This window comes from Procambarus clarkii, chromosome 73 (assembly GCF_040958095.1).
Source record: "Procambarus clarkii isolate CNS0578487 chromosome 73, FALCON_Pclarkii_2.0, whole genome shotgun sequence".
In the NCBI taxonomy this organism is placed as follows: domain Eukaryota; kingdom Metazoa; phylum Arthropoda; class Malacostraca; order Decapoda; family Cambaridae; genus Procambarus; species Procambarus clarkii.
This window is the reverse complement of record NC_091222.1, coordinates 8,024,974-8,044,450: the sequence shown is the minus strand read 5'-3', so window position 1 is coordinate 8,044,450 and position 19,477 is coordinate 8,024,974. Positions and strand designations below refer to the sequence as shown.

At 42.9% G+C, this 19,477-nt stretch overlaps 1 protein-coding gene across 1 annotated transcript in view; it reads left to right on the top strand.

Moving 5' to 3' along the window:
- The first annotated feature begins 4,521 nt into the window (after window positions 1-4,521).
- LOC138356555 (ionotropic receptor 93a-like) overlaps window positions 4,522-19,477 on the top strand; it is a 48,013-nt gene continuing 33,057 nt past the window's right edge. Inside the window, exons 1-2 of the mRNA XM_069312754.1 lie at window positions 4,522-4,816; window positions 13,735-13,952. Of these exons, the coding sequence (XP_069168855.1) occupies window positions 4,546-4,816; window positions 13,735-13,952 (489 nt within the window). The 5' untranslated portion in view covers window positions 4,522-4,545. The remainder of the gene's footprint in view (window positions 4,817-13,734; window positions 13,953-19,477) is intronic.

The following is a 19,477-nucleotide window of genomic DNA, read 5'->3' as shown; positions in this document are numbered from 1 at the left end:
GTTAGATTCGGGAAATTAGAATTGCTGGACCTGTACAGTTATGGGAGTTCCAAATGTCACATTTTAATATTCATATATTTGTTAATTTACTGTAATTAAACAGGTGGCGTTGTAACTTATATATTTTGAAAGTAACTATTATATTTTATTTGCATTCTTATGTATTTTCAGAACAAGTGGTTATTCAATTAGTTGTAAATATTAAAAAGTCCTTATTTTCCATCACTCATCCTGGATGAGGCGGAGGGGGAGAGAATTATGGGTAGAGACGGCGCGAGAGTCAGTAACTGGGAGACGAGCGTTGGGTCAACTGCTCTGATTATGGATAAGTGTCTGTTCTGTGTTTTATTTCTGTGTTGTTTTAGTAGTACAATTAGTCTGATGAGAATTTATATTATTTGATTATAGAATGTAAGTCATCTGATTTACTATTATACCTGAAGGAATAATTACCTGGATTATTATACATTTTTATTTAATATAAATCTTTTTATATATACAGGTGTAATATTTTTCTCCCTGGTGATTTTGATTCTAATTATTTTGTATGTACGTAACTACGGGTTTACACTGGTTGCACGCGGTTAGATACAGAGTCTTATTATGTCCCTAGACCGTTAATTTCTTGTCTCTGTTAGTACAACGAGCCGTAAAGTACAATTACGTTACATATGTTAGATCTGGTGGTCTGGGGTCGGATTCAGGAAGGTACTTACGAAGGTTTTTCCTCTTAGCTAAGAACGTTTTCCGTCTTAGCGCCTTCGTGGCGGCTACGTCCGTATTCAATTAACTACCCTAAGTGGAAAAACCTTCGTAAGTTCATTCCGGGATTTAAGTGTGGTTTCGACCACTCGTAGCTTTACGTAAACTGGATATAAGTCATTTTTTCTCTACTACATAACACTGGGATCGATTTATGATATTGGAACATGACCAAAATATTATAGCTGGTGAATCTAGTGAAGAGGAATCCTTCGTGTTAGTTATATATGCATTCTCTGCTTGAAACTTGAAGTAAATATGTGTTTGATGATAGTAGAATTAGTTTTATAATAGCAAGATATTATACCAGTAGTTATTAAGTAAATAAACACTGGTGAACATGAAATATGAGAGAAGGTGATGAGCCCTGCCTGATGGGATCATTTACTATCACCAAATGCCCCTGTTCACCTAGTAGTAAGGGTGTACCTTAGCTATACATACCCATTTCTAATTTATTTAGTTTGGTTTTATTTTGAAATTAAATCTGGGTGAGACATAAAATAAAAATATGCTGCACAAATGATGTTAGGTAAGGAAAAGGGTAAAAATGTCAAAAACTTTATTCATTGAATACTTAAAGCTATAATTATGACTATATAGATTATTAAAAAAGAGAGAGGGAAGTAGGGGTCCAAGACCTCTTCGTGTTATACAATTTGGGTGTGGAACAAGTAATTATCAAAAGAAGGCACCATGCCGGGAAGGCTATGTAGCAGTAAGGCAGTGAGGTGAGGCAGCTACTTATTTGAGAAATGCTTATTTTATTTACCTTATAAGCTGAGGCAACTTATTTTATTTGAGGAATACTCAGCTGATTCCTCTACATTTAGCATGGAATAAATTTGTGTCCAAGACCTCTTCCTGTTACTCAATTTGGCTGTGTGTAACCAAACTAGAAGTGCTCAACAAATCAAGGGACCCAGAATGTGGAATGACCTCCCGAATCATGTCAAAGGCTGTACCTCTCTCAACCAGTTTAAGAGTTAAACCAAGTACTGCCTAATTAACTCCATGTAACCTAACTTACCTCCTAAATGTCAACCCATGTCTTGCTATTTTTTAAACAACGCTGTTCACCAACATGTGCAATTGCTGATTTATGCTATGTTAACCACCTTTTTGTATTTTTTATTCCTTCTTTCAACACAATTTATACCTAATCCCAATTACTATTAAGTTTTAGTCTGTGTTTTTTTCCCCCCACACCTTGCCCGAAATGCTATGAGTATTAGTGGCTTTAGGTATTGTATGTACTAGCTCTGACTATAAATCCAACATTATGTTTGTAAATCAACTGTATGTACTTTTCCTGAATAAAATGTATTTATTAGTTATTTTTTAATCAGTAAGTATTAAAAGAAGGCACCAAGCTGGGAAGGCTATGTAGCACCATTGTGTGTAACAATAAACCAAATTTTTTTTAACAAATAATGCACCTGTATGAGAAAACAAATCCTGTCAGCTGTAAAAATATTGATGCAGTTATTTAAATGAAAAATATAATGAAAGAAATATTACTGGTTTATTTTTATCCTATCTTTTTGTACTGTACAGTATATCCAAGGAAGTGAAAAATTGAGACATAATGCACAATTTAATGAATGATTAGCATGGATTAGCAGTTCAAAAGAAATATGACTTGTATTACATATCAACATGAGATCTTAATGATCCATGGTCAACATGATTTAATAAGGATAATACAGTACTGTATTTGTAATAATACAAACTATAATTTAAAATCTTTATTACTGATTTTTTTTATTAAGAAGATTAGGTATACACAGCAATGTGCTGCTACCCTATTGTATATGGAATATTACACAGTGTAGATAAAAAACTAGCTATAAGTTTATCTAATACTCCCATCTCACAGGATGGTTAGACATACTGTACATGGAATTAATTTAGAAAATACCAGCCTCAATACAAAAAACAAATCAACTCTGACTAAACAACTCTAAGCAATTTTCACAAGAGGTAAGCACTGAATCATGGAAACATTATATTATAATTACTCTTACCAGTTTCTACAAAACTCCTCTCAAACAATGTATTTTTAAACATGTTTAGGTATACACAGCAATGTGCTGCTTCCCTATTCTGTATAAAGGACCACACAGTGTAGATCAAAAACCAGCTACAAGCTCACCCAACATCCTCACCTCACAGGATGGTCAGTCATACATGGAATTAGGAGAGAACAAAATACTTAATGCTGATCTATTAGCCTCCACTGGCAAAATCTGGGTGCAGCACAAGAATATCTTCCAATATTCCCGAGTGTATGAAGTAATTACAGAGCTCAAAATACCTCATACCATTTGGTATGAAGTCACTGATAACAGGACAATCACAGATATAGTGTTGGAGAGTATGTTCTCTCAAGTAGGACTGAAAACAGATGTTTTTTTTTCCACCAAGAGGGCTATAAACCCATGGAACCGCCTACCCGCTGAAGCCGTAAATGCCAAATTCCAGCTAAAAAAATATAATTAAGACAATTGGCGGGCCCTTTAACAAGCCGCCGGCTTTCTGTCCTCTTCGAGGTCACTAGATAGTTAGTGGCCCTTGGGTAAATTCAGTAAATATATACAATAATTGTCAGCGCATCTTCCGAGCAACAAGGACAGCTACACAGTATCTCTTAGAATTACGTAGGTAAACAACAAATGTAACATATTTGTTTACTACAATGTCGGTGCTGGCTGTAGAAGTTAAAAAAACATTGTTTTACTTCGAAATATACTAATTTTATAAGAAAATTCGACGTAAATAGGAGGCAGTAGAGCTCCGATAAGTCAGCGCTAAATCTTCAATATGAAGAATGTTGCTGCTCTCTGATTGGCCAAACGAAACACAGTAGTGACCTCTATCGGCACGCAGGTGAACCAACAATTTTCTTCCTAAGTATACCTTATTGAATCGCACCTAAGCATCTTCTTAGGGCGCACTTAGGAACCTTCGTAGCAAACCCACTTACGAAGAAATACACAGAGCTTCCTGAATCTAGGTCCTGGTCTGGTGGTGTGTAAAACTTATTTTATCTTCAATAAAGCCCCGTTGCTAGTGCATCTTCAGGTCTCCTACAGGGACCAACTGCAGGAGTGTCCAACAGGGACCTACTGATGGAGTGTCCTACAGGCCCCTACTGATGGAGTGTCCTACAGGGACCTACTGATGGAGTGTCCTACAGGAACCTGCTTTAGAAGCCTCCAACTTGAACCTGCTGAGAAAGTCTCCAGTAGTCTCCTGGGGCGCTGTTCTTGTTCAGTCCCCGAGAACCTGACTTGTGGCCTGTTCGCAGACATCTCACTAAAGTGATGTTTCAATACTGGTGTTGATCAGGGACTCTCTGCACAGTAACTGCTGGCTTCCCTGCACCGTAACCGCTAGCTTCCCAGCACAGTAACTGCTGGCTTCCCTGTAGAGCGGTTGTTATTAATTATATTGGTAGGATATGCAGGCGATGAGTCACAATAACGTGGCTAAAGTATGTTGACCAGACCACACACTAGAAGGTGAAGGGACGACGACGTTTCGGTCCGTCCTGGACCATTCTCAAGTCGTTTGTGACATGAGAATCTCCATTCCGTCCTGGAGAATGGTCCAGGACGAACCGAAACGTCGTCGTCCCTTCACCATCTACTGTGGTCTGGTCAACATGTTGGTAGGAGTGTTTTCATGATCATCTGCACAGAGTGCAGATGATCACTACATTCATACAATTTTGTCGACTGATCAACACAGGAGGCAGACTTCTCCATTGGCCCGTTTGGTATGACTGAGAGTCGCACTGAGGTTATAGACTTCACCTGGCCATTCACCATCCAGTACTCAATGATCATGGGCGCTCGAGGGCGTCCAGTTGTGGACCCTTGGGGCTTCGTGCTGCCCTTGGAGCCCCTGGTGTGGGCGGCCATCCTGACGGCGCTGCTGGTGCTGCCTGTCGTGATGGTGCTCCTGGCTTCATGCTCCTCAGTCACAACTCCTAAACAGTACACCTGGGGGAAGGACATTTTTGACCTGACTCGAATATTGTTACAACAAGGTTAGTTAAGTACTGTTTCTTAGTCTGTGTGAGGTTTTTACATTAGTTAAAGGTTATATGTGATCAAATGTATTTGATATTTAATTCGTTTTCATTATATTGAGTCAACTTTTTCAACCAAATTAAATAGTTTTAAACAGAAACTATAGGTTTTTGTAATATTAACATTCTGAGTACATTTTCCAATCAGTTTTCATTTAACATGACAATGTCCTAAAACAGATAAGTAAAACACTGAGAGAGAAATATGACTTCTTGACAAATAATGTAACATTGTCCTGGTGGCATGATAATCCCAAGAAAACCTTTCACAGCTGAATGGGATCGTAGCGTCCTTCCATGCAAAAAAATGACTCGGAGGCATTATTGTGAAATTTTCTTATTTGGGTTTGGTACTTATTATATTAGAAAGACCTTTGTAATTTTTTATACATTACTTTGCACAAATTAACTTTCAGTTTATGTTGACCAATAATCATAATATTGGAAGGTATTTAAAACAACGAGATCCTTTACCCTTTGATCTATGATATGGTGACTTTTGCCTTTTAAATGTTCAAACTCTTACCACAAGCCTCTGTTGTTAGAGATGCCCCATGTGCTCGCAGACCTGGCGTGTCTGCGAGCACATCTCTTACCACAGAGGGTTGAGGTTTAGGCATGTTGCACCATCTGCTGTTTGAGATAACTATGAAAAATCAATCAATCCTCCTAAATTACAGCGAACTTGTTTTTACTTCCAATTCCCATAGATTTGATCGCAGCAGCTTCGAATCTATATGTATTGTGAAAAATGAAACATGAGTTGAATAACTCTGTCTCAGCTCAATTGTGTATCCACAAATTTTAGACTTCTCAAAGTAATTTGTTGATTTATCTGTACTATGCTTGAGAATGACTCTGTCTGTCTGTCCAAAGTTGGAGGCCAAATGCTTGGGGCTATTTTTTACAAAATTGGCAGAGGGAATGGTCTGGGGTACTAGATGAACAAAGGCTAGTCGGGGTCGCCAGAATTCAAACGAGAACAGTGTGGTAGGGTCCTATTAGAACCCCCACGACAATTGTTGGCACTGCTGGACAACTTCACTGGTAAATATTTTAAAAATAAACTTATGGCACAACATTGTTCAAATGATCTGTGGAAAATTAACATATTTTTTTCTGCTGTCCATAATTATTATTACCCATAATCATGTAGGTATCCGTCAATCCCGTAGGGTTATGGAGTTTTGCCCTGGGTGTCTAGTTATTTTAGTCTAGTTGGATGCAATGCCTGCTGTGGCTATGAAGGCCAGCCCGAGAATGACAGTCCCGACTGCAGCGAGCACAGATAAACGCCGAAGCGGGTGCGTCTGACAGTGGTCGAGACCTCCTCTGAAGTTTATTATCCTCCATCTGCCTTTTCAGTTCACCTTCGAATTGCTGGAGTCCCTTCTGCACTTTGCATCTCCAGGCAGATCTGTCCGCACCTGCTGCCTCCAAAGTGTTGATATCAATGTTCATCTGCTTGAGGTCACGTTTGCAGGCGTCTTTGAAACGCAGCTGGAGTCTTCCGGTGGGTCTCTTTCCTGATGCCAGTTCTCCATATAAGAGGTCCTTCGGTATGCGGCCATCTACCATGTGTGTGACATGTCCCAGCCATCACATGCATCTCTGCTTCAGGAGAGTGAACATTGAAGGGATTCATGTTCTCTCGAGTACTGTGTTGTTGATGACGTGGTCTTTCCATGTGATGTCAAGGATGCGTCTCTGGTTCCGCATGTGAAAGGTATTGATCCGTCTCTTCTGGCGAGGCGCAGGGTCCAGGATTCCGAGCTGTAGAGAAGTGTACTCACCACACATGCCAGGTAGACTTGTGGCTTGGTGTGCACTGTCAGTTTGACATTTTCCCAAACACGCTTTGTGAGCCTGGCCAGTGTTGTTGCGGCCTTCCCGATACGCCTGTTGAGCTCAGTGTCCAGGAAACGGGTGTCTGAGAATGTGAATGTACACAAACTCGTGGACCGCCTCCAGCACATAGTCTGTGATGTTTATACAGCGTAGCTCATTGATATCTTGTCCCATCACCTGTGTCTTCTTCAGGCTGATTGTCAGGCCGAATGCGGAACAGGCTGTGGTAAAGCGGTAGAGTAGCTGCTGCAGGCCTTCTGCTGTGTGTGTGTGGTGATCGCTGCATCATCGGCGAAGAGGAACTCCCTGAGGATTCGTATTTGTACTTTCGTCTTTGCTCTGAGTCTGGATAGATTATAGAGCTTTCCATCAGATCTTGTACGGAGATAGATGCTCTCTGTGGTTGTTCCAAAGGCATGCTTGACAAGGATCGTGAAGAAGATGCCGAACAGGGTTGGAGCAAGAATACACCTCTGTTGATGTTGAATGGTTTAGAAGTTGGGCCGTCGTACACGACTGTTAGCTTCATGTCCTTGTGGAACGATTGTATCATGCTGAGTAGGGAGGGAGGGCAGGCAATTTTGGCCAAGATCTTCAAGAGTCCGTCCCTACTCACGAGGTCGAAGGCCTTTGTAAGGTCAATGAAAGCGATGTACAAGGCTTTTCTCTGCTCCCTGCACTTTTTCTTGAAGCTGTCTCAGGGAGAACACCCTGTCAGTGGTCGACCTCTCTGCTCGGAAACCGCACTGTGAGTCAGGGTACACTCTTTCAGCGAGAATCTGAAGCCTGACCAAGAAGACCCTGACGAAGAGTTTGTCGACGACTCTGAGGAGGGAGATGCCGCGATAGTTGTTGACATCGCTTCTGTCACCTTTATTTTTGTAGAGTGATGATGTTTGCATCTCTCAAGTCTTGTGGCACCGAGCCCTCCCTCCAGCACGGGCACAGATTCATGAAGCTAAGTTTTAGGTGTTCCACGAGCGAAATCCCGTCGTCTCCTGCGGCCTTCCCTGAGGAAAGTGAATCCAGTGCTTTCTCAACTTCTTACACAGTTGGTTCAAGGTCAAGTTCTTCCATGATGGGCAGGCATTCAATTGCATCCAAGGCCTCTACGCTGACTAAGTTCTCTTTGGAGTAGAGTTCAGAGTAATGTTCCACCCAGAGATTCATCTGTTGATCATGGTCTTTAATGATCTCTCCAGTGGCTGACTTTCTGAGGAGTCGTCCTGTTTTGTGTAGGGCCTGTTGCCTGTTTGATCCCTTCGTACATGGCTCTTATGTTGACTCTTACGTCGGAGGCAGTAATCGTTAGCACAGCGCCTCACAGTTTGTTGAACTCTACTGCGGGCAGTACGGAAGACCTATAGGTTCCTTTCTGAGGGTAGTCTCTTGTAGGATGAGAGCACTCGTCTCTTTTCCTCTACGATGGGTACAAGTTTCTCTGACTGGCCTCGAACCAATCTGCTGACCTGTTCTGCCTCTTACCGAAGATGGACATTCCAGTACTCACCTAGTTGTACTCACCTAGATGTGTTTGCGGGGGTTGAGCTCTGGCTCTTTGGCCCCGCCTCTCAACCGTCAATCAACAAGTGTACAGATTCCTGAGCCTATTGGGCTCTATCATATCTACACTTGAAACTGTGTATGGAGTCAGCCTCCACCACATCACTGCCTAATGCGTTCCATTTGTCAACCACTCTGACACTAAAAAAAGTTCTTTCTAATGTCTCTGTGGCTCATTTGGGCACTCAGTTTCCACCTGTGTCTCCTTGTGCGTGTGCCTCGTGTTAAATAGCCTGTCTTTATCTACCCTATCAATTCCCTTCAGAATCTTGAATGTGGTGATCATGTCCCCCCCCCCTAACTCTTCTGTCTTCCAGCGAAGTGAGGTTTAATTCCCGTAGTCTCTCCTCGTAGCTCATACCTCTCAGCTCGGGTACTAGTCTGGTGGCAAACCTTTGAACCTTTTCCAGTTTAGTCCAGTGTTTGAAAATGCCCTGCGATGTGACCACCTCTCACTTGCGCTATCACAGGGTGGTACAGGAAGGGCATTTAACAGTTCAGCAAGTGAATTCCTCCACCTTGTGAAGGTCACGGGTCTTGTTTACGTTAATGCGTGGTCTTCCCTCCTTCTTTGCTCTGTGGATTTTCCGGGGCTGGAACTTTCCTTTGCAAACAACGAGAGAGTGGTCGGTGTCACAATCTACACTCTGGAAGCTGCGGGTCAGTTTGACACTTCTCAGATTGTTACGCCCCGTAAGCACCAGGTCGAGTTGGTGCCAATGCTTAGACCTGGGATGTCTCCAGGAAACCTTGTGCTGGGACTTGGTGTCGAAAAGGAATTCGTGATGCAGAGATCATGACGGCAGCAGAACTTCAGGATGCGCTGCCCACTCCCATTCATCAATCGTCACAAATCCAAACTGGCCCAGGCAGGGAGGCCAAGAGCTGTGATCAGAACCAGTTATTGCATTAAAGTCTCCCAGGAGGAAGACTGGCTCTTGTTGAGGTATGTCTCTGAGAGCTAGGCCGAGGTCATCATAGATCTCGTCCTTCGTTTCGATAGAAGAGGTCAGTGTTGGTGCGTACGCATTGATCAGGCTGACCATTCGTTCTGCTAAATTAAGCTGAAGTTTTATGATCCTGGGAGACCCATCCGTGGGCGGTACTGTAGATCCTAACAACCTGTTCCTGATGGCAAAGCCAACACCATGCTCCCTTACATCTTCTGGTGGTTTGCCCTGCCAGAAAAAGGTAAAATCCTTCTCCCGCATGCTGCCTGTCGCGGGCAGACGTGTCTCCTGCAGGGCGACTATGTCCATCTGTCCATAGTTCATTGTTGATCACAGTTGTCTTACGGGTGGCGTTCACTTTCAGTAGATCTTCCGAAAGACCCGATGACATGGTCCTTACATTCCACGAGCCTAGTTTGAGAGCTGGGCGGCTCTGTGTTTGTTTTATTTTTACCCGGTTGACGACCCGCCTGTTGGATCGTGGCCTAAGCCCGACGCACCCAGTGGAGCGAGCAGGCGGACCGTGGCGTGACAGCACCTTATTGGCTGCGGGCTGCCAGTTTGAGGCGGGCGGTAGCTGTCCTATGAAATTAGAAAATTTCTCCCACCAACAGAGGCAACCCCTGGCGCCTCACTCTGCCAATTGAGCGGTATGCTTACCACCGGTAATTGTCGCTTCCCGTGTTGAGACATCGCCAAGGGGATGCTGGAGTGTCTTCTCCTGGGTACAGGCCTGGGCAGTAATTATGGAGAACCGGCTGTGGCCCATGCAGCAGATCCACCCTCTCCACTCCACCGATGTGATCCAAGGGAAGGGCAAGCACCGATATGGTTGGCTCCAGTGTCGTCGCAGGAGTTGCCAGAATTAATCTGTAAACAGCTGCAAACTGCCTTAGGGACTCCGGCTCCGGATTTTTCCTTGGGGGTTGACTCCCAAAGCCTTTCCCCATGAGTGGGTTTAGCCACAAGACAGCAGAGGTATGAATTCGGGGTTATCCTTCCTCTCGATGAGCTGCCTTCCCAGGCTGACGAGTCCCATCTGCCCGAAAATGTTATTACCCATAATAAGGGTTAAGTATTCTTTGTATACCTTTAGAGACTTTTAGTGACCGCCGCCCATGGCGGTCAGGTTTGGAGTCACTTTGCCTTCTTTCACTAACCTCGAGATAAATTCCGGAGCTGGAGCACCTAGGGCAGTTTGTTGTTGCCTTCAACCTCGTTCTGACAGTTCCTGCGACTGCGCCGAAACTAATCATATTGGCGTCTGCCTTTCCATTGGAAACTTTCGGCGCCATGGAGAGAGAGGGGTACCTGCTGCATGGGTAACGGCTTCTCCCCCATATCAACCTACCCTGGCTTTGTGCCCTGGAGAGGCCACTCCAGACCAACAACCAGAGCGCAACTCCATAGTCTCCTGAGACTGTTGGATGCCTACTACTATTATTTTTTTAAGTTTTTTCACACCACAGAGAGAGAGAGAGAGAGAGAGAGAGAGAGAGAGAGAGAGAGAGAGAGAGAGAGAGAGAGAGAGAGAGAGAGAGAGAGAGAGAGAGAGAGAGAGAGAGAGAGAGAGAGAGAGAGAGAGAGAGAGAGAGAGAGAGAGAGAGAGAGAGAGAGAGAGAGAGAGAGAGAGAGAGAGAGAGAGAGAGAGAGAGAGAGAGAGAGAGAGAGAGAGAGAGAGAGAGAGAGAGAGGGAGGGAGGGAGGGAGGGAGGGAGGGAGGGAGGGAGAGAGAGAGAGAGAGAGAGAGAGGGAGAGAGAGAGGGAGGGAGAGAGGGAGGGAGGGAGGGAGGGAGGGAGGGAGGGAGGGAGAGAGAGAGAGAGAGAGAGAGAGAGAGAGAGAGAGAGAGAGAGAGAGAGAGAGAGAGAGAGAGAGAGAGAGAGAGAGAGAGAGAGAGAGAGAGAGAGAGAGAGAGAGGGAGGGAGGGAGGGAGGGAGGGAGGGAGAGAGAGAGAGAGGGAGAGAGAGAGGGAGGGAGGGAGGGAGGGAGGGAGGGAGGGAGGGAGAGAGAGAGAGAGAGAGAGAGAGAGAGAGAGAGAGAGAGAGAGAGAGAGAGAGAGAGAGAGAGAGAGAGAGAGAGAGAGAGAGAGAGAGAGAGAGAGAGAGAGAGAGAGAGAGAGAGAGAGAGAGAGAGAGAGAGAGAGAGAGAGAGAGAGAGAGAGAGAGAGAGAGAGAGAGAGAGAGAGAGAGAGAGAGAGAGAGAGAGAGAGAGAGAGAGAGAGAGAGAGAGAGAGAGAGAGAGAGAGAGAGAGAGAGAGAGAGAGAGAGAGAGAGAGAGAGAGAGAGAGAGAGAGAGAGAGAGAGAGAGAGAGAGAGAGAGAGAGAGAGAGAGAGAGAGAGAGAGAGAGAGAGAGAGAGAGAGAGAGAGAGAGAGAGAGAGAGAGAGAGAGAGAGAGAGAGAGAGAGAGAGAGAGAGAGAGAGAGAGAGAGAGAGAGAGAGAGAGAGAGAGAGAGAGAGAGAGAGAGAGAGAGAGAGAGAGAGAGAGAGAGAGAGAGAGAGAGAGAGAGAGAGAGAGAGAGAGAGAGAGAGAGAGAGAGAGAGAGAGAGAGAGAGAGAGAGAGAGAGAGAGAGAGAGAGAGAGAGAGAGAGAGAGAGAGAGAGAGAGAGAGAGAGAGAGAGAGAGAGAGAGAGAGAGAGAGAGAGAGAGAGAGAGAGAGAGAGAGAGAGAGAGAAACATCTGTTGGGTATGAATTTGACAAAGGCTGTTCGGCCTGACAGAATCTCACCGTGAATTCTAAGAGGTTTCAAATGCACAATGGCAACAGGAGATCTACCGGAAAGTTGGAAGACAGCTAATGTCGCCAATATATATATATATTTTTTTTTTAATATTTAATTTAATTATTTATACATTAGTATTGTTTTGCATTTAGCAATGATTGCAGGTTGTATATCCTCCATGGTTCATCAGTGGCATTCCTATTGAACTTTAGGCTTGTAAAAAAATGTACAACGAGAGAGAGAGAGAGAGAGAAGAGGTGTTGGCATATATTGAGCTGCCGTACATGCTTGCATTTATAAATCGTTGTTTCTCATATTTTGTATTTATTTGTTTGGGTGTAATGATGTATAGCGGACCCGGGCACCGTCGGGTACCACACCAACTATATATCTAAAAATCTTGATTGAAATAAACTTAATATTTTAAAATCAACTCAAACTTTTAAATGTCACCAATGGTGTGACTGCGGAGTGTAGCCTCATTAACATCCTCGTTACTGAGTCCCATTCTGTTTACATTCATTGTACTTCAGATCATTTAATTTATATTCATTTTATATAATATTTCAAACTGTCATAAATAACACACTGCTACAGATACGTTTCTTACAATGTGAGTAATAATACAGTAACAAAAGTAACAATGTGAATAATAATACAGTAACAAAAGTAACAATGTGAATAATAATACAGTAACAAAAGTAACAATGTGAGTAATAATACAGTAACAAAAGTAACAATTTGAGTAATAATACAGTAACAATGTGAGTAATAATACAGTAACAAAAGTAACAATTTGAGTAATAATACAGTAACAAAAGTAACAATGTGAGTAATAATACAGTAACAAAAGTAACAATGTGAGTAATAATACAGTAACAAAAGTAACAATATGAGTAATAATGCAGTAACAAAAGTAACAATATGAGTAATAATACAGTAACAAAAGTAGCAATATGAGTAATAATACAGTAACAATGTGAGTAATAATACAGTAACAAAAGTAGCAATATGAATAATAATACAGTAACAAAAGTAACAATATGAGTAATAATACAGTAACAAAAGTAACAATGTGAGTAATAATACAGTAACAAATGTAACAATGTGAGTAATAATACAGTAACCAAAGTAACAATATGAGTAATAATACAGTAACAAAAGTAACAATATGAGTAATAATACAGTAACAATGTGAGTAATAATACAGTAACAAAAGTAACAATATGAGTAATAATACAGTAACAATGTGAGTAATAATACAGTAACAATGTGAGTAATAATACAGTAACAATGTGAGTAATAATACAGTAACAATGTGAGTAATAATACAGTAACAAATGTAACAATGTGAGTAATAATACAGTAACCAAAGTAACAATATGAGTAATAATACAGTAACAAAAGTAACAATATGAGTAATAATACAGTAACAATGTGAGTAATAATACAGTAACAATGTGAGTAATAATACAGTAACAAAAGTAACAATATGAGTAATAATACAGTAACAATGTGAGTAATAATACAGTAACAATGTGAGTAATAATACAGTAACAATGTGAGTAATAATACAGTAACAATGTGAGTAATAATACAGTAACAATGTGAGTAATAATACAGTAACAATGTGAGTAATAATACAGTAACAATGTGAGTAATAATACAGTAACAATGTGAGTAATAATACAGTAACAAAAGTAAAAACAACGTTGACAAAAACAATAAATATTGATGTAGAGACGAACACTCGAACAACTCTGGTAAACAGTTTTCTTCTTCCTGGTGGCAAAGACTACAGAGCTTCAGCCATCGTGGGGTGGAGGCGGCTTGTGTTGGTAGCGTGGATGGTATTGGGTCTGGTGGTGAGCAGGAGCTACCAGGGAGACCTTATGTCAGGGCTGGCCGTGAGGCACATCCGTCAACCCTTCCAGACCATACGTGACGTCCTCGACCATCCCACCATAACAATGCTGTGGCAGACCAACTCAACCAACGTTCAGTACTTTCGTGTAGGTTCGACTTTTTACACTCACTATATATTTTCACATGTGAAAATCCCTATGCACTCATACTTACAAATGAATGTAAGAGAAAGTTCAGAGATATGTCGCCTAACTAGTCCCGGAACTGAGGGGTAAAAGCTACCAGGTGAGGCTACCGTACAGTAGAGTTAGGGGAGACATGATTACCCATACCAAATCCCCAGAGGAACTGACTGGGTAGATAACGACAGACCATTTAATACGGTGGCACCCAAAGAAGGGGTCACAGGTGAAAACTTAGGACCATTATGAACCACAGAGTTATTAGAAAGAATATTTTTAGTGTGTTTTAAATGCATATGTCATATTGCCCAATAGGCTCAGAAACTACACCACTGAAGATTGAGAGGGGAACCATAAACCCAACTCTCAGTCCCCACAAGCACAACTAGGTGAGTTCAACTAGGTGAGTACACACACATGCATGTACACATACTTTTTTGCATATTTGAACATACACACCCACATAAATACACCAAAGGTGAACAAATCAGCAAGGTCCGTGATGAGGGTTCGAACCTATGCATGGGATGTTCCCAGATGCACCTTAATCAACTGTACCACGACATGGTCAAAAAAATGCATCCTGGAGTGCTACTGCCCTCACAAGGATCTCGAAGCTTCTCCAAAGCACAGACGGGGTTTCACACAATTCCAGATTGGGTGAAATCCCAAATCCCAAAGCTCTGGGATTCTCGTGAGGGCAGTAGAACTCCAGGTAGCAATTCTTTTGACCACGTTATGGTACAGTTGACTAAGGCGCATCTGGGAACAACCTGCGTACAAGTTCGAACCCTCCTCACGGCCCTTGTGGATTTGTTCATAAGATATATATCATGCTATTGTGATTTCTGTGTGTACACCATGGAAGGTTAACATGAGTGGTACGTGAAAAAGCTGACACAGGTGGAAACTGAGTACCCAAATGAGCCCCATGCACGTTAGAAAGAACTTTTTCAGTGCCAGAGTAGTTAACAGATGGTATGTATAAAAGTGATGTGCAGGAGGCAGATTCCATACACAGTTGCAAATGTAGATATGATAGAGCCCAGTAGGCTGAGGCATCTGTACACCTGTTGATTGACAGTTAAGAGGCAAGACCAAAGAGCCAGAGCTCAACCCCTGCAAGCACAACTAGGTGAGTACACCAGGAAAGAAGAAGAGATATTTGACATCCAGTACCTTCCTTTTTGGGGAAAGTGTGATCATGTCCTGTTGGAAATTAAATATGCTTTGCGATATAATCTAGAAGAGAATTGGGACATTGAAACAGTTGATAAACTCTATTTCAAGAGAGGACACTATGTGAACTTAGAAAATTCTTTAATGAGTTTAATTGGACAGACTTTGTGCTAGGCCAGTAAATAAATGAGATGTATGCCAAATTTTACGAATTATATGTTGAAGGCCCACCACACATTCATACAATATAGAGATGCAGGACCAGAAAAACAGGATTGTTCAACAGAGATTATGAGAGGGCCAGCGAGAAAATGGCAAGAAAATGGTTCAGTATCGGAAGAAGGCCTAACCCGCAAAGATACCAACGCTACAAGCAAGCAAGAAACAATTGCACAACAGTGAGGAGAGAGGCAGAAAGGAACTTTGAGAAAGGTATAATGGACAAATGTAAAACTGATCCAGGACTTTTCTATAAATTCATTAAAAGCATGCTGAATATAATGGGTGAAGTCTAGCGATTGATAATGGGGAACAGGACTACTGAGAATGAAAGAGAAATGTGTGAAATACTAAATGAACAATTGCAAAGTGTGTTTGAACAAAATAAGGTATTCAAAAGTCGGACCAAATACCAATTCAAGAGTACTCAGCCCGTCCTCTAAACAAAGACCCGAAGTCCATTCCATGCAACCGCCAAACCCCCTGCTTATGAATGAAAAACGGTTTACAGACAACTCACAGTCGATGACGTCCGAACACTTCCGGAACAAGTTCTTCGCTGACGACTTTAATTTGAACTACAGCATTGTAAGTGCTTCACCCACGTACAACAACATCAAATAATCGCAAACATAACCTAAACACATAACTTAACCTAACCAGGGCCTAAATATGCACAATATGCTAATATATAACAGTAATTTATATTTGAGAAAAGTTCTATTTGGAATGAACAGAATGTAAAAAATTGATGAATGCATCTTTGGGGTCGACAGCTGGACAGAATGGACTTGGACTGAAGCCGGGTAGGAGTATGCCATAGAATAAATACATAGTGGTATCTCAAGAAGAAGTGGATAAATTACTCAAGTGGCTCGGAAGAAATAAAGCGTTAGGACCTGATGGAGTTTCATGTTTGAGTGCTGCAAGAATATGCAACTGAGCTGAGCATTCCACTCCAATTAATATTCCAGATATACTTGTGCACAGGAATCTTAGCAGATATATGGAAAAAGGCAAACATAGTACCAATCTATAAAAATAGTAGTCGAGAGAATCCTCTAAATAATTGATCCGTATCATTACCAAGCGTGGTAGTTAACAAACTAGAAAAAAATAGTTAAAGCCAAATGGGTTGAACACCTTGAGAGTAATGATATGATAACGGATAGACAGTATGGTTTTCGAACAGGAAGATCCTGTGTAACAAATCTACTTAATTTTTATGTTAGAGCCACAGTGATACTACAGGAAAGAGGTGGTTGGGTTGACTGTGCCTATTTGGACCTAAAAACTGCTTCTGATAGTCCCTCACAAGAGGCTGTTCTGGAAACTGGAACATGCTGGAGGGGTGCCAGAGAGACTACTGACATGGACGCAAAAATTTCTGACAGACAGATAAGTGTAGTAATCAGAGACAATCTATCTGACTGGAGGAGTGTTCCTAGTGGAGTACCACAGGGTTCAGTTCTTGCCCCAGTAATGTTCATCGTCTACATAAACGATCTACCAGAAAGAATACAGAATTATATGTACATGTTTATGGATGATGCTAAGATACGCGGAAGATAGGAGACGCAGACGATTGTAATGCCCTTCAATTTGATGTAGATAAAATTAGGTGCTTGGAGCATTATGTGGCAAATGGAATTCAATGTGAATAAATGCCATGTTATGGAATGTGGAATTGTAGAAAATAGACCACACACAACTTACAAATTATGTGGAAAGAAATTACAGAAATCTAATTAAGAACGGAACCTAGGGGTGGTTTTGGATAGTAAGCTCTCGCCAGAGGAACTCATAAAGAACATTGTCAGAGAAGTGTATGCATCGCTTTCCAACTACAGACTAGCTTTTAATTATATGGAAGGTGAAATACTAAAGAATCTGTTCATGCCTTTGGAACTTCAGACTAAAATTGGAATATGCAACTGTTGTATGGTGCCCAAATCTCAAGAAGCACATAAATATAATTTAAAAGGTGCAACGGCATGCTACAAAATTGCTTCCGGAACTGAAAAACGAGAGTTACGAGAAGAGACTAGAGGCGTTAAACATGCCAAAACTGGAAGATAGAAGAAAAAGAGGTGATATGATCCCTAGTAGGCATCCATCAGTCACGGGAGACTATGGAGTTGTGCTCTGCTTGTCAATCCTGGTGCAGCGTCTGGTGTGAATGATGAGGCCAATCCGAGAGTGGCAGTCCATCCCACACAGAGCACAAACGAAGTCTGATTCTGGTCTGCCTTCCTGGCTACCGGCTTTCCTTCTGTCTCTTTGCCTTCGATTGTTTAGCAAGTGACTCCACGAACTTGGAGAGACCTTTCTGAACAGACTGCCTCCAGGCTGATCGGTCTGCGGCCGATCAGCCTGAAGGACACCCGAATGTTTCCCACATGACAAGATCGGCGTCCATGGCTTTTAGGTCCCTCTTGCATATGTCTTTATACCGTAGCTGGGGTTTGCCTGTTGGACGTTTTCCCTGCGTCAGCTCTCCATACAGGAGATCTTTGGGGATCCTGCCGTCGCCCATTCGCACCACGTGCCCGAGCCAGCGCATTCGTTTCTGCTTCAGCATTGTGTACATGTTGGTGATTCTAGCTTTCCCCAGGATGCTATTGTTTGTTATTTTGTCCTGCCAGGTGATGTCCAAGATGTGTCGGAGGCCGCGCATGTTGTAGTTGTTCAGCTTTTTTTTCCTGATGAGCACAGAGTGTCCAAGACTCACTGCCATATAGGAGAGTGCTCAGGACACAGGCTCTGTAAACCTGGATCTTTGTATACTCAGTTTATTGTTAGCCTACACTCTCTTTGTCAGTCTCGCCATGGTTGTTGATGCCTTACCGATGCGTTTGTTTAGGTCCGTATTGAGAGAGAGGGAGTCAGAGATTGTGGAGTCCAGTTACACGAAGTCATGAACGGCATCCAGTTTGTAATCAGAGATACCAGTGTCAGGTGGGGAGTCCAGTCGTTGTCCCATGACCTGTGTTTTCTTTAGGCTGATGGTGAGTCTGAAAACCTGACAGGCTTCGCTGAAGCGGCTCTTGAGCCATTGGAGGTCTTCACCTGAGTGGGCCGTGACTGCTGCGTCGTCAGCAAAAAAGGAAGTTGCGAATGCACCTCAGTGGAACGTTTGTCTTGGCTCTCAGCCCGGCGAGATTGAAGAGCTTTCCGTCCGACCTGGTCCAGAGGTAGATGCCCTCTGTGGCAGATCCGAAGGCGTCAAGCCCTGCTTTACTCTTCTTCGGATGTCGAAGGCGTCTGATGTTGAGCCATCAAAGACCATGGTGCCCTTCATGTTCTCGTAGAAAGATCTGATGATGCTGAGGAGCCTGGATGGACATCCGATCTTGGGGAGGAACTTAACAAGCCATCCCTGCTGACGAGGTCGAAGCTCTCCGTCAGATCTATGAAGGTTATGAAGAGTTGCTGCTTCTGTTCCCTGTATTTCTCCTGCAGTCGGAAAAAAATATGTCGATGGACCTGTTCGTTCGGAATCCGCATTATGATTCTGAATAGAATCTCTCTGCAAGTATTTGGAGCCTCTTCAATGTGACTCGAGCAAACAGCTTTCCGACATTACTGAGGAGGGAGACGCCGTGGTAATTGTTGCAGTCGCCCGTCACCTTTATTCTTATACAGCGTGACAATGTTGGCGTCCTTCATGTCCTGTGGCACCTCTCCTTCTTCCCAGCAGAGGCAGAGGATTTCATGCAGCTCCATGAGTGAGTTACCTTTACAGCACTTCAAAGCCTCGGCAAGAATGCCGTTGTTTCCAAGAGCTTTGCCAGAAGCAAAGGAATCTAGGGCCTCGCTGAGTTCTTCGAGGGCCGGTTCGCTGTCGAGCTCCATTAAGACAGGCAGACACTCAATGGCGCTCAGGGCGTCTTCAGTGACCACATTTTGGCGTATAGCTCGGAATAGTGTTCGACCCAGTGCTTCAGCTTCAGTGTCTAGTCCTCAATCATCAATCCTGTGGCGGATTTCAGGATGGCGGTCTTCTTCTAGATTGGGCTAAACCCCATGCACCCAGTAAGGATAATGGGATCGTTGCGAGACAACACCTTATTGGCTGGAGTTTGCCCAGC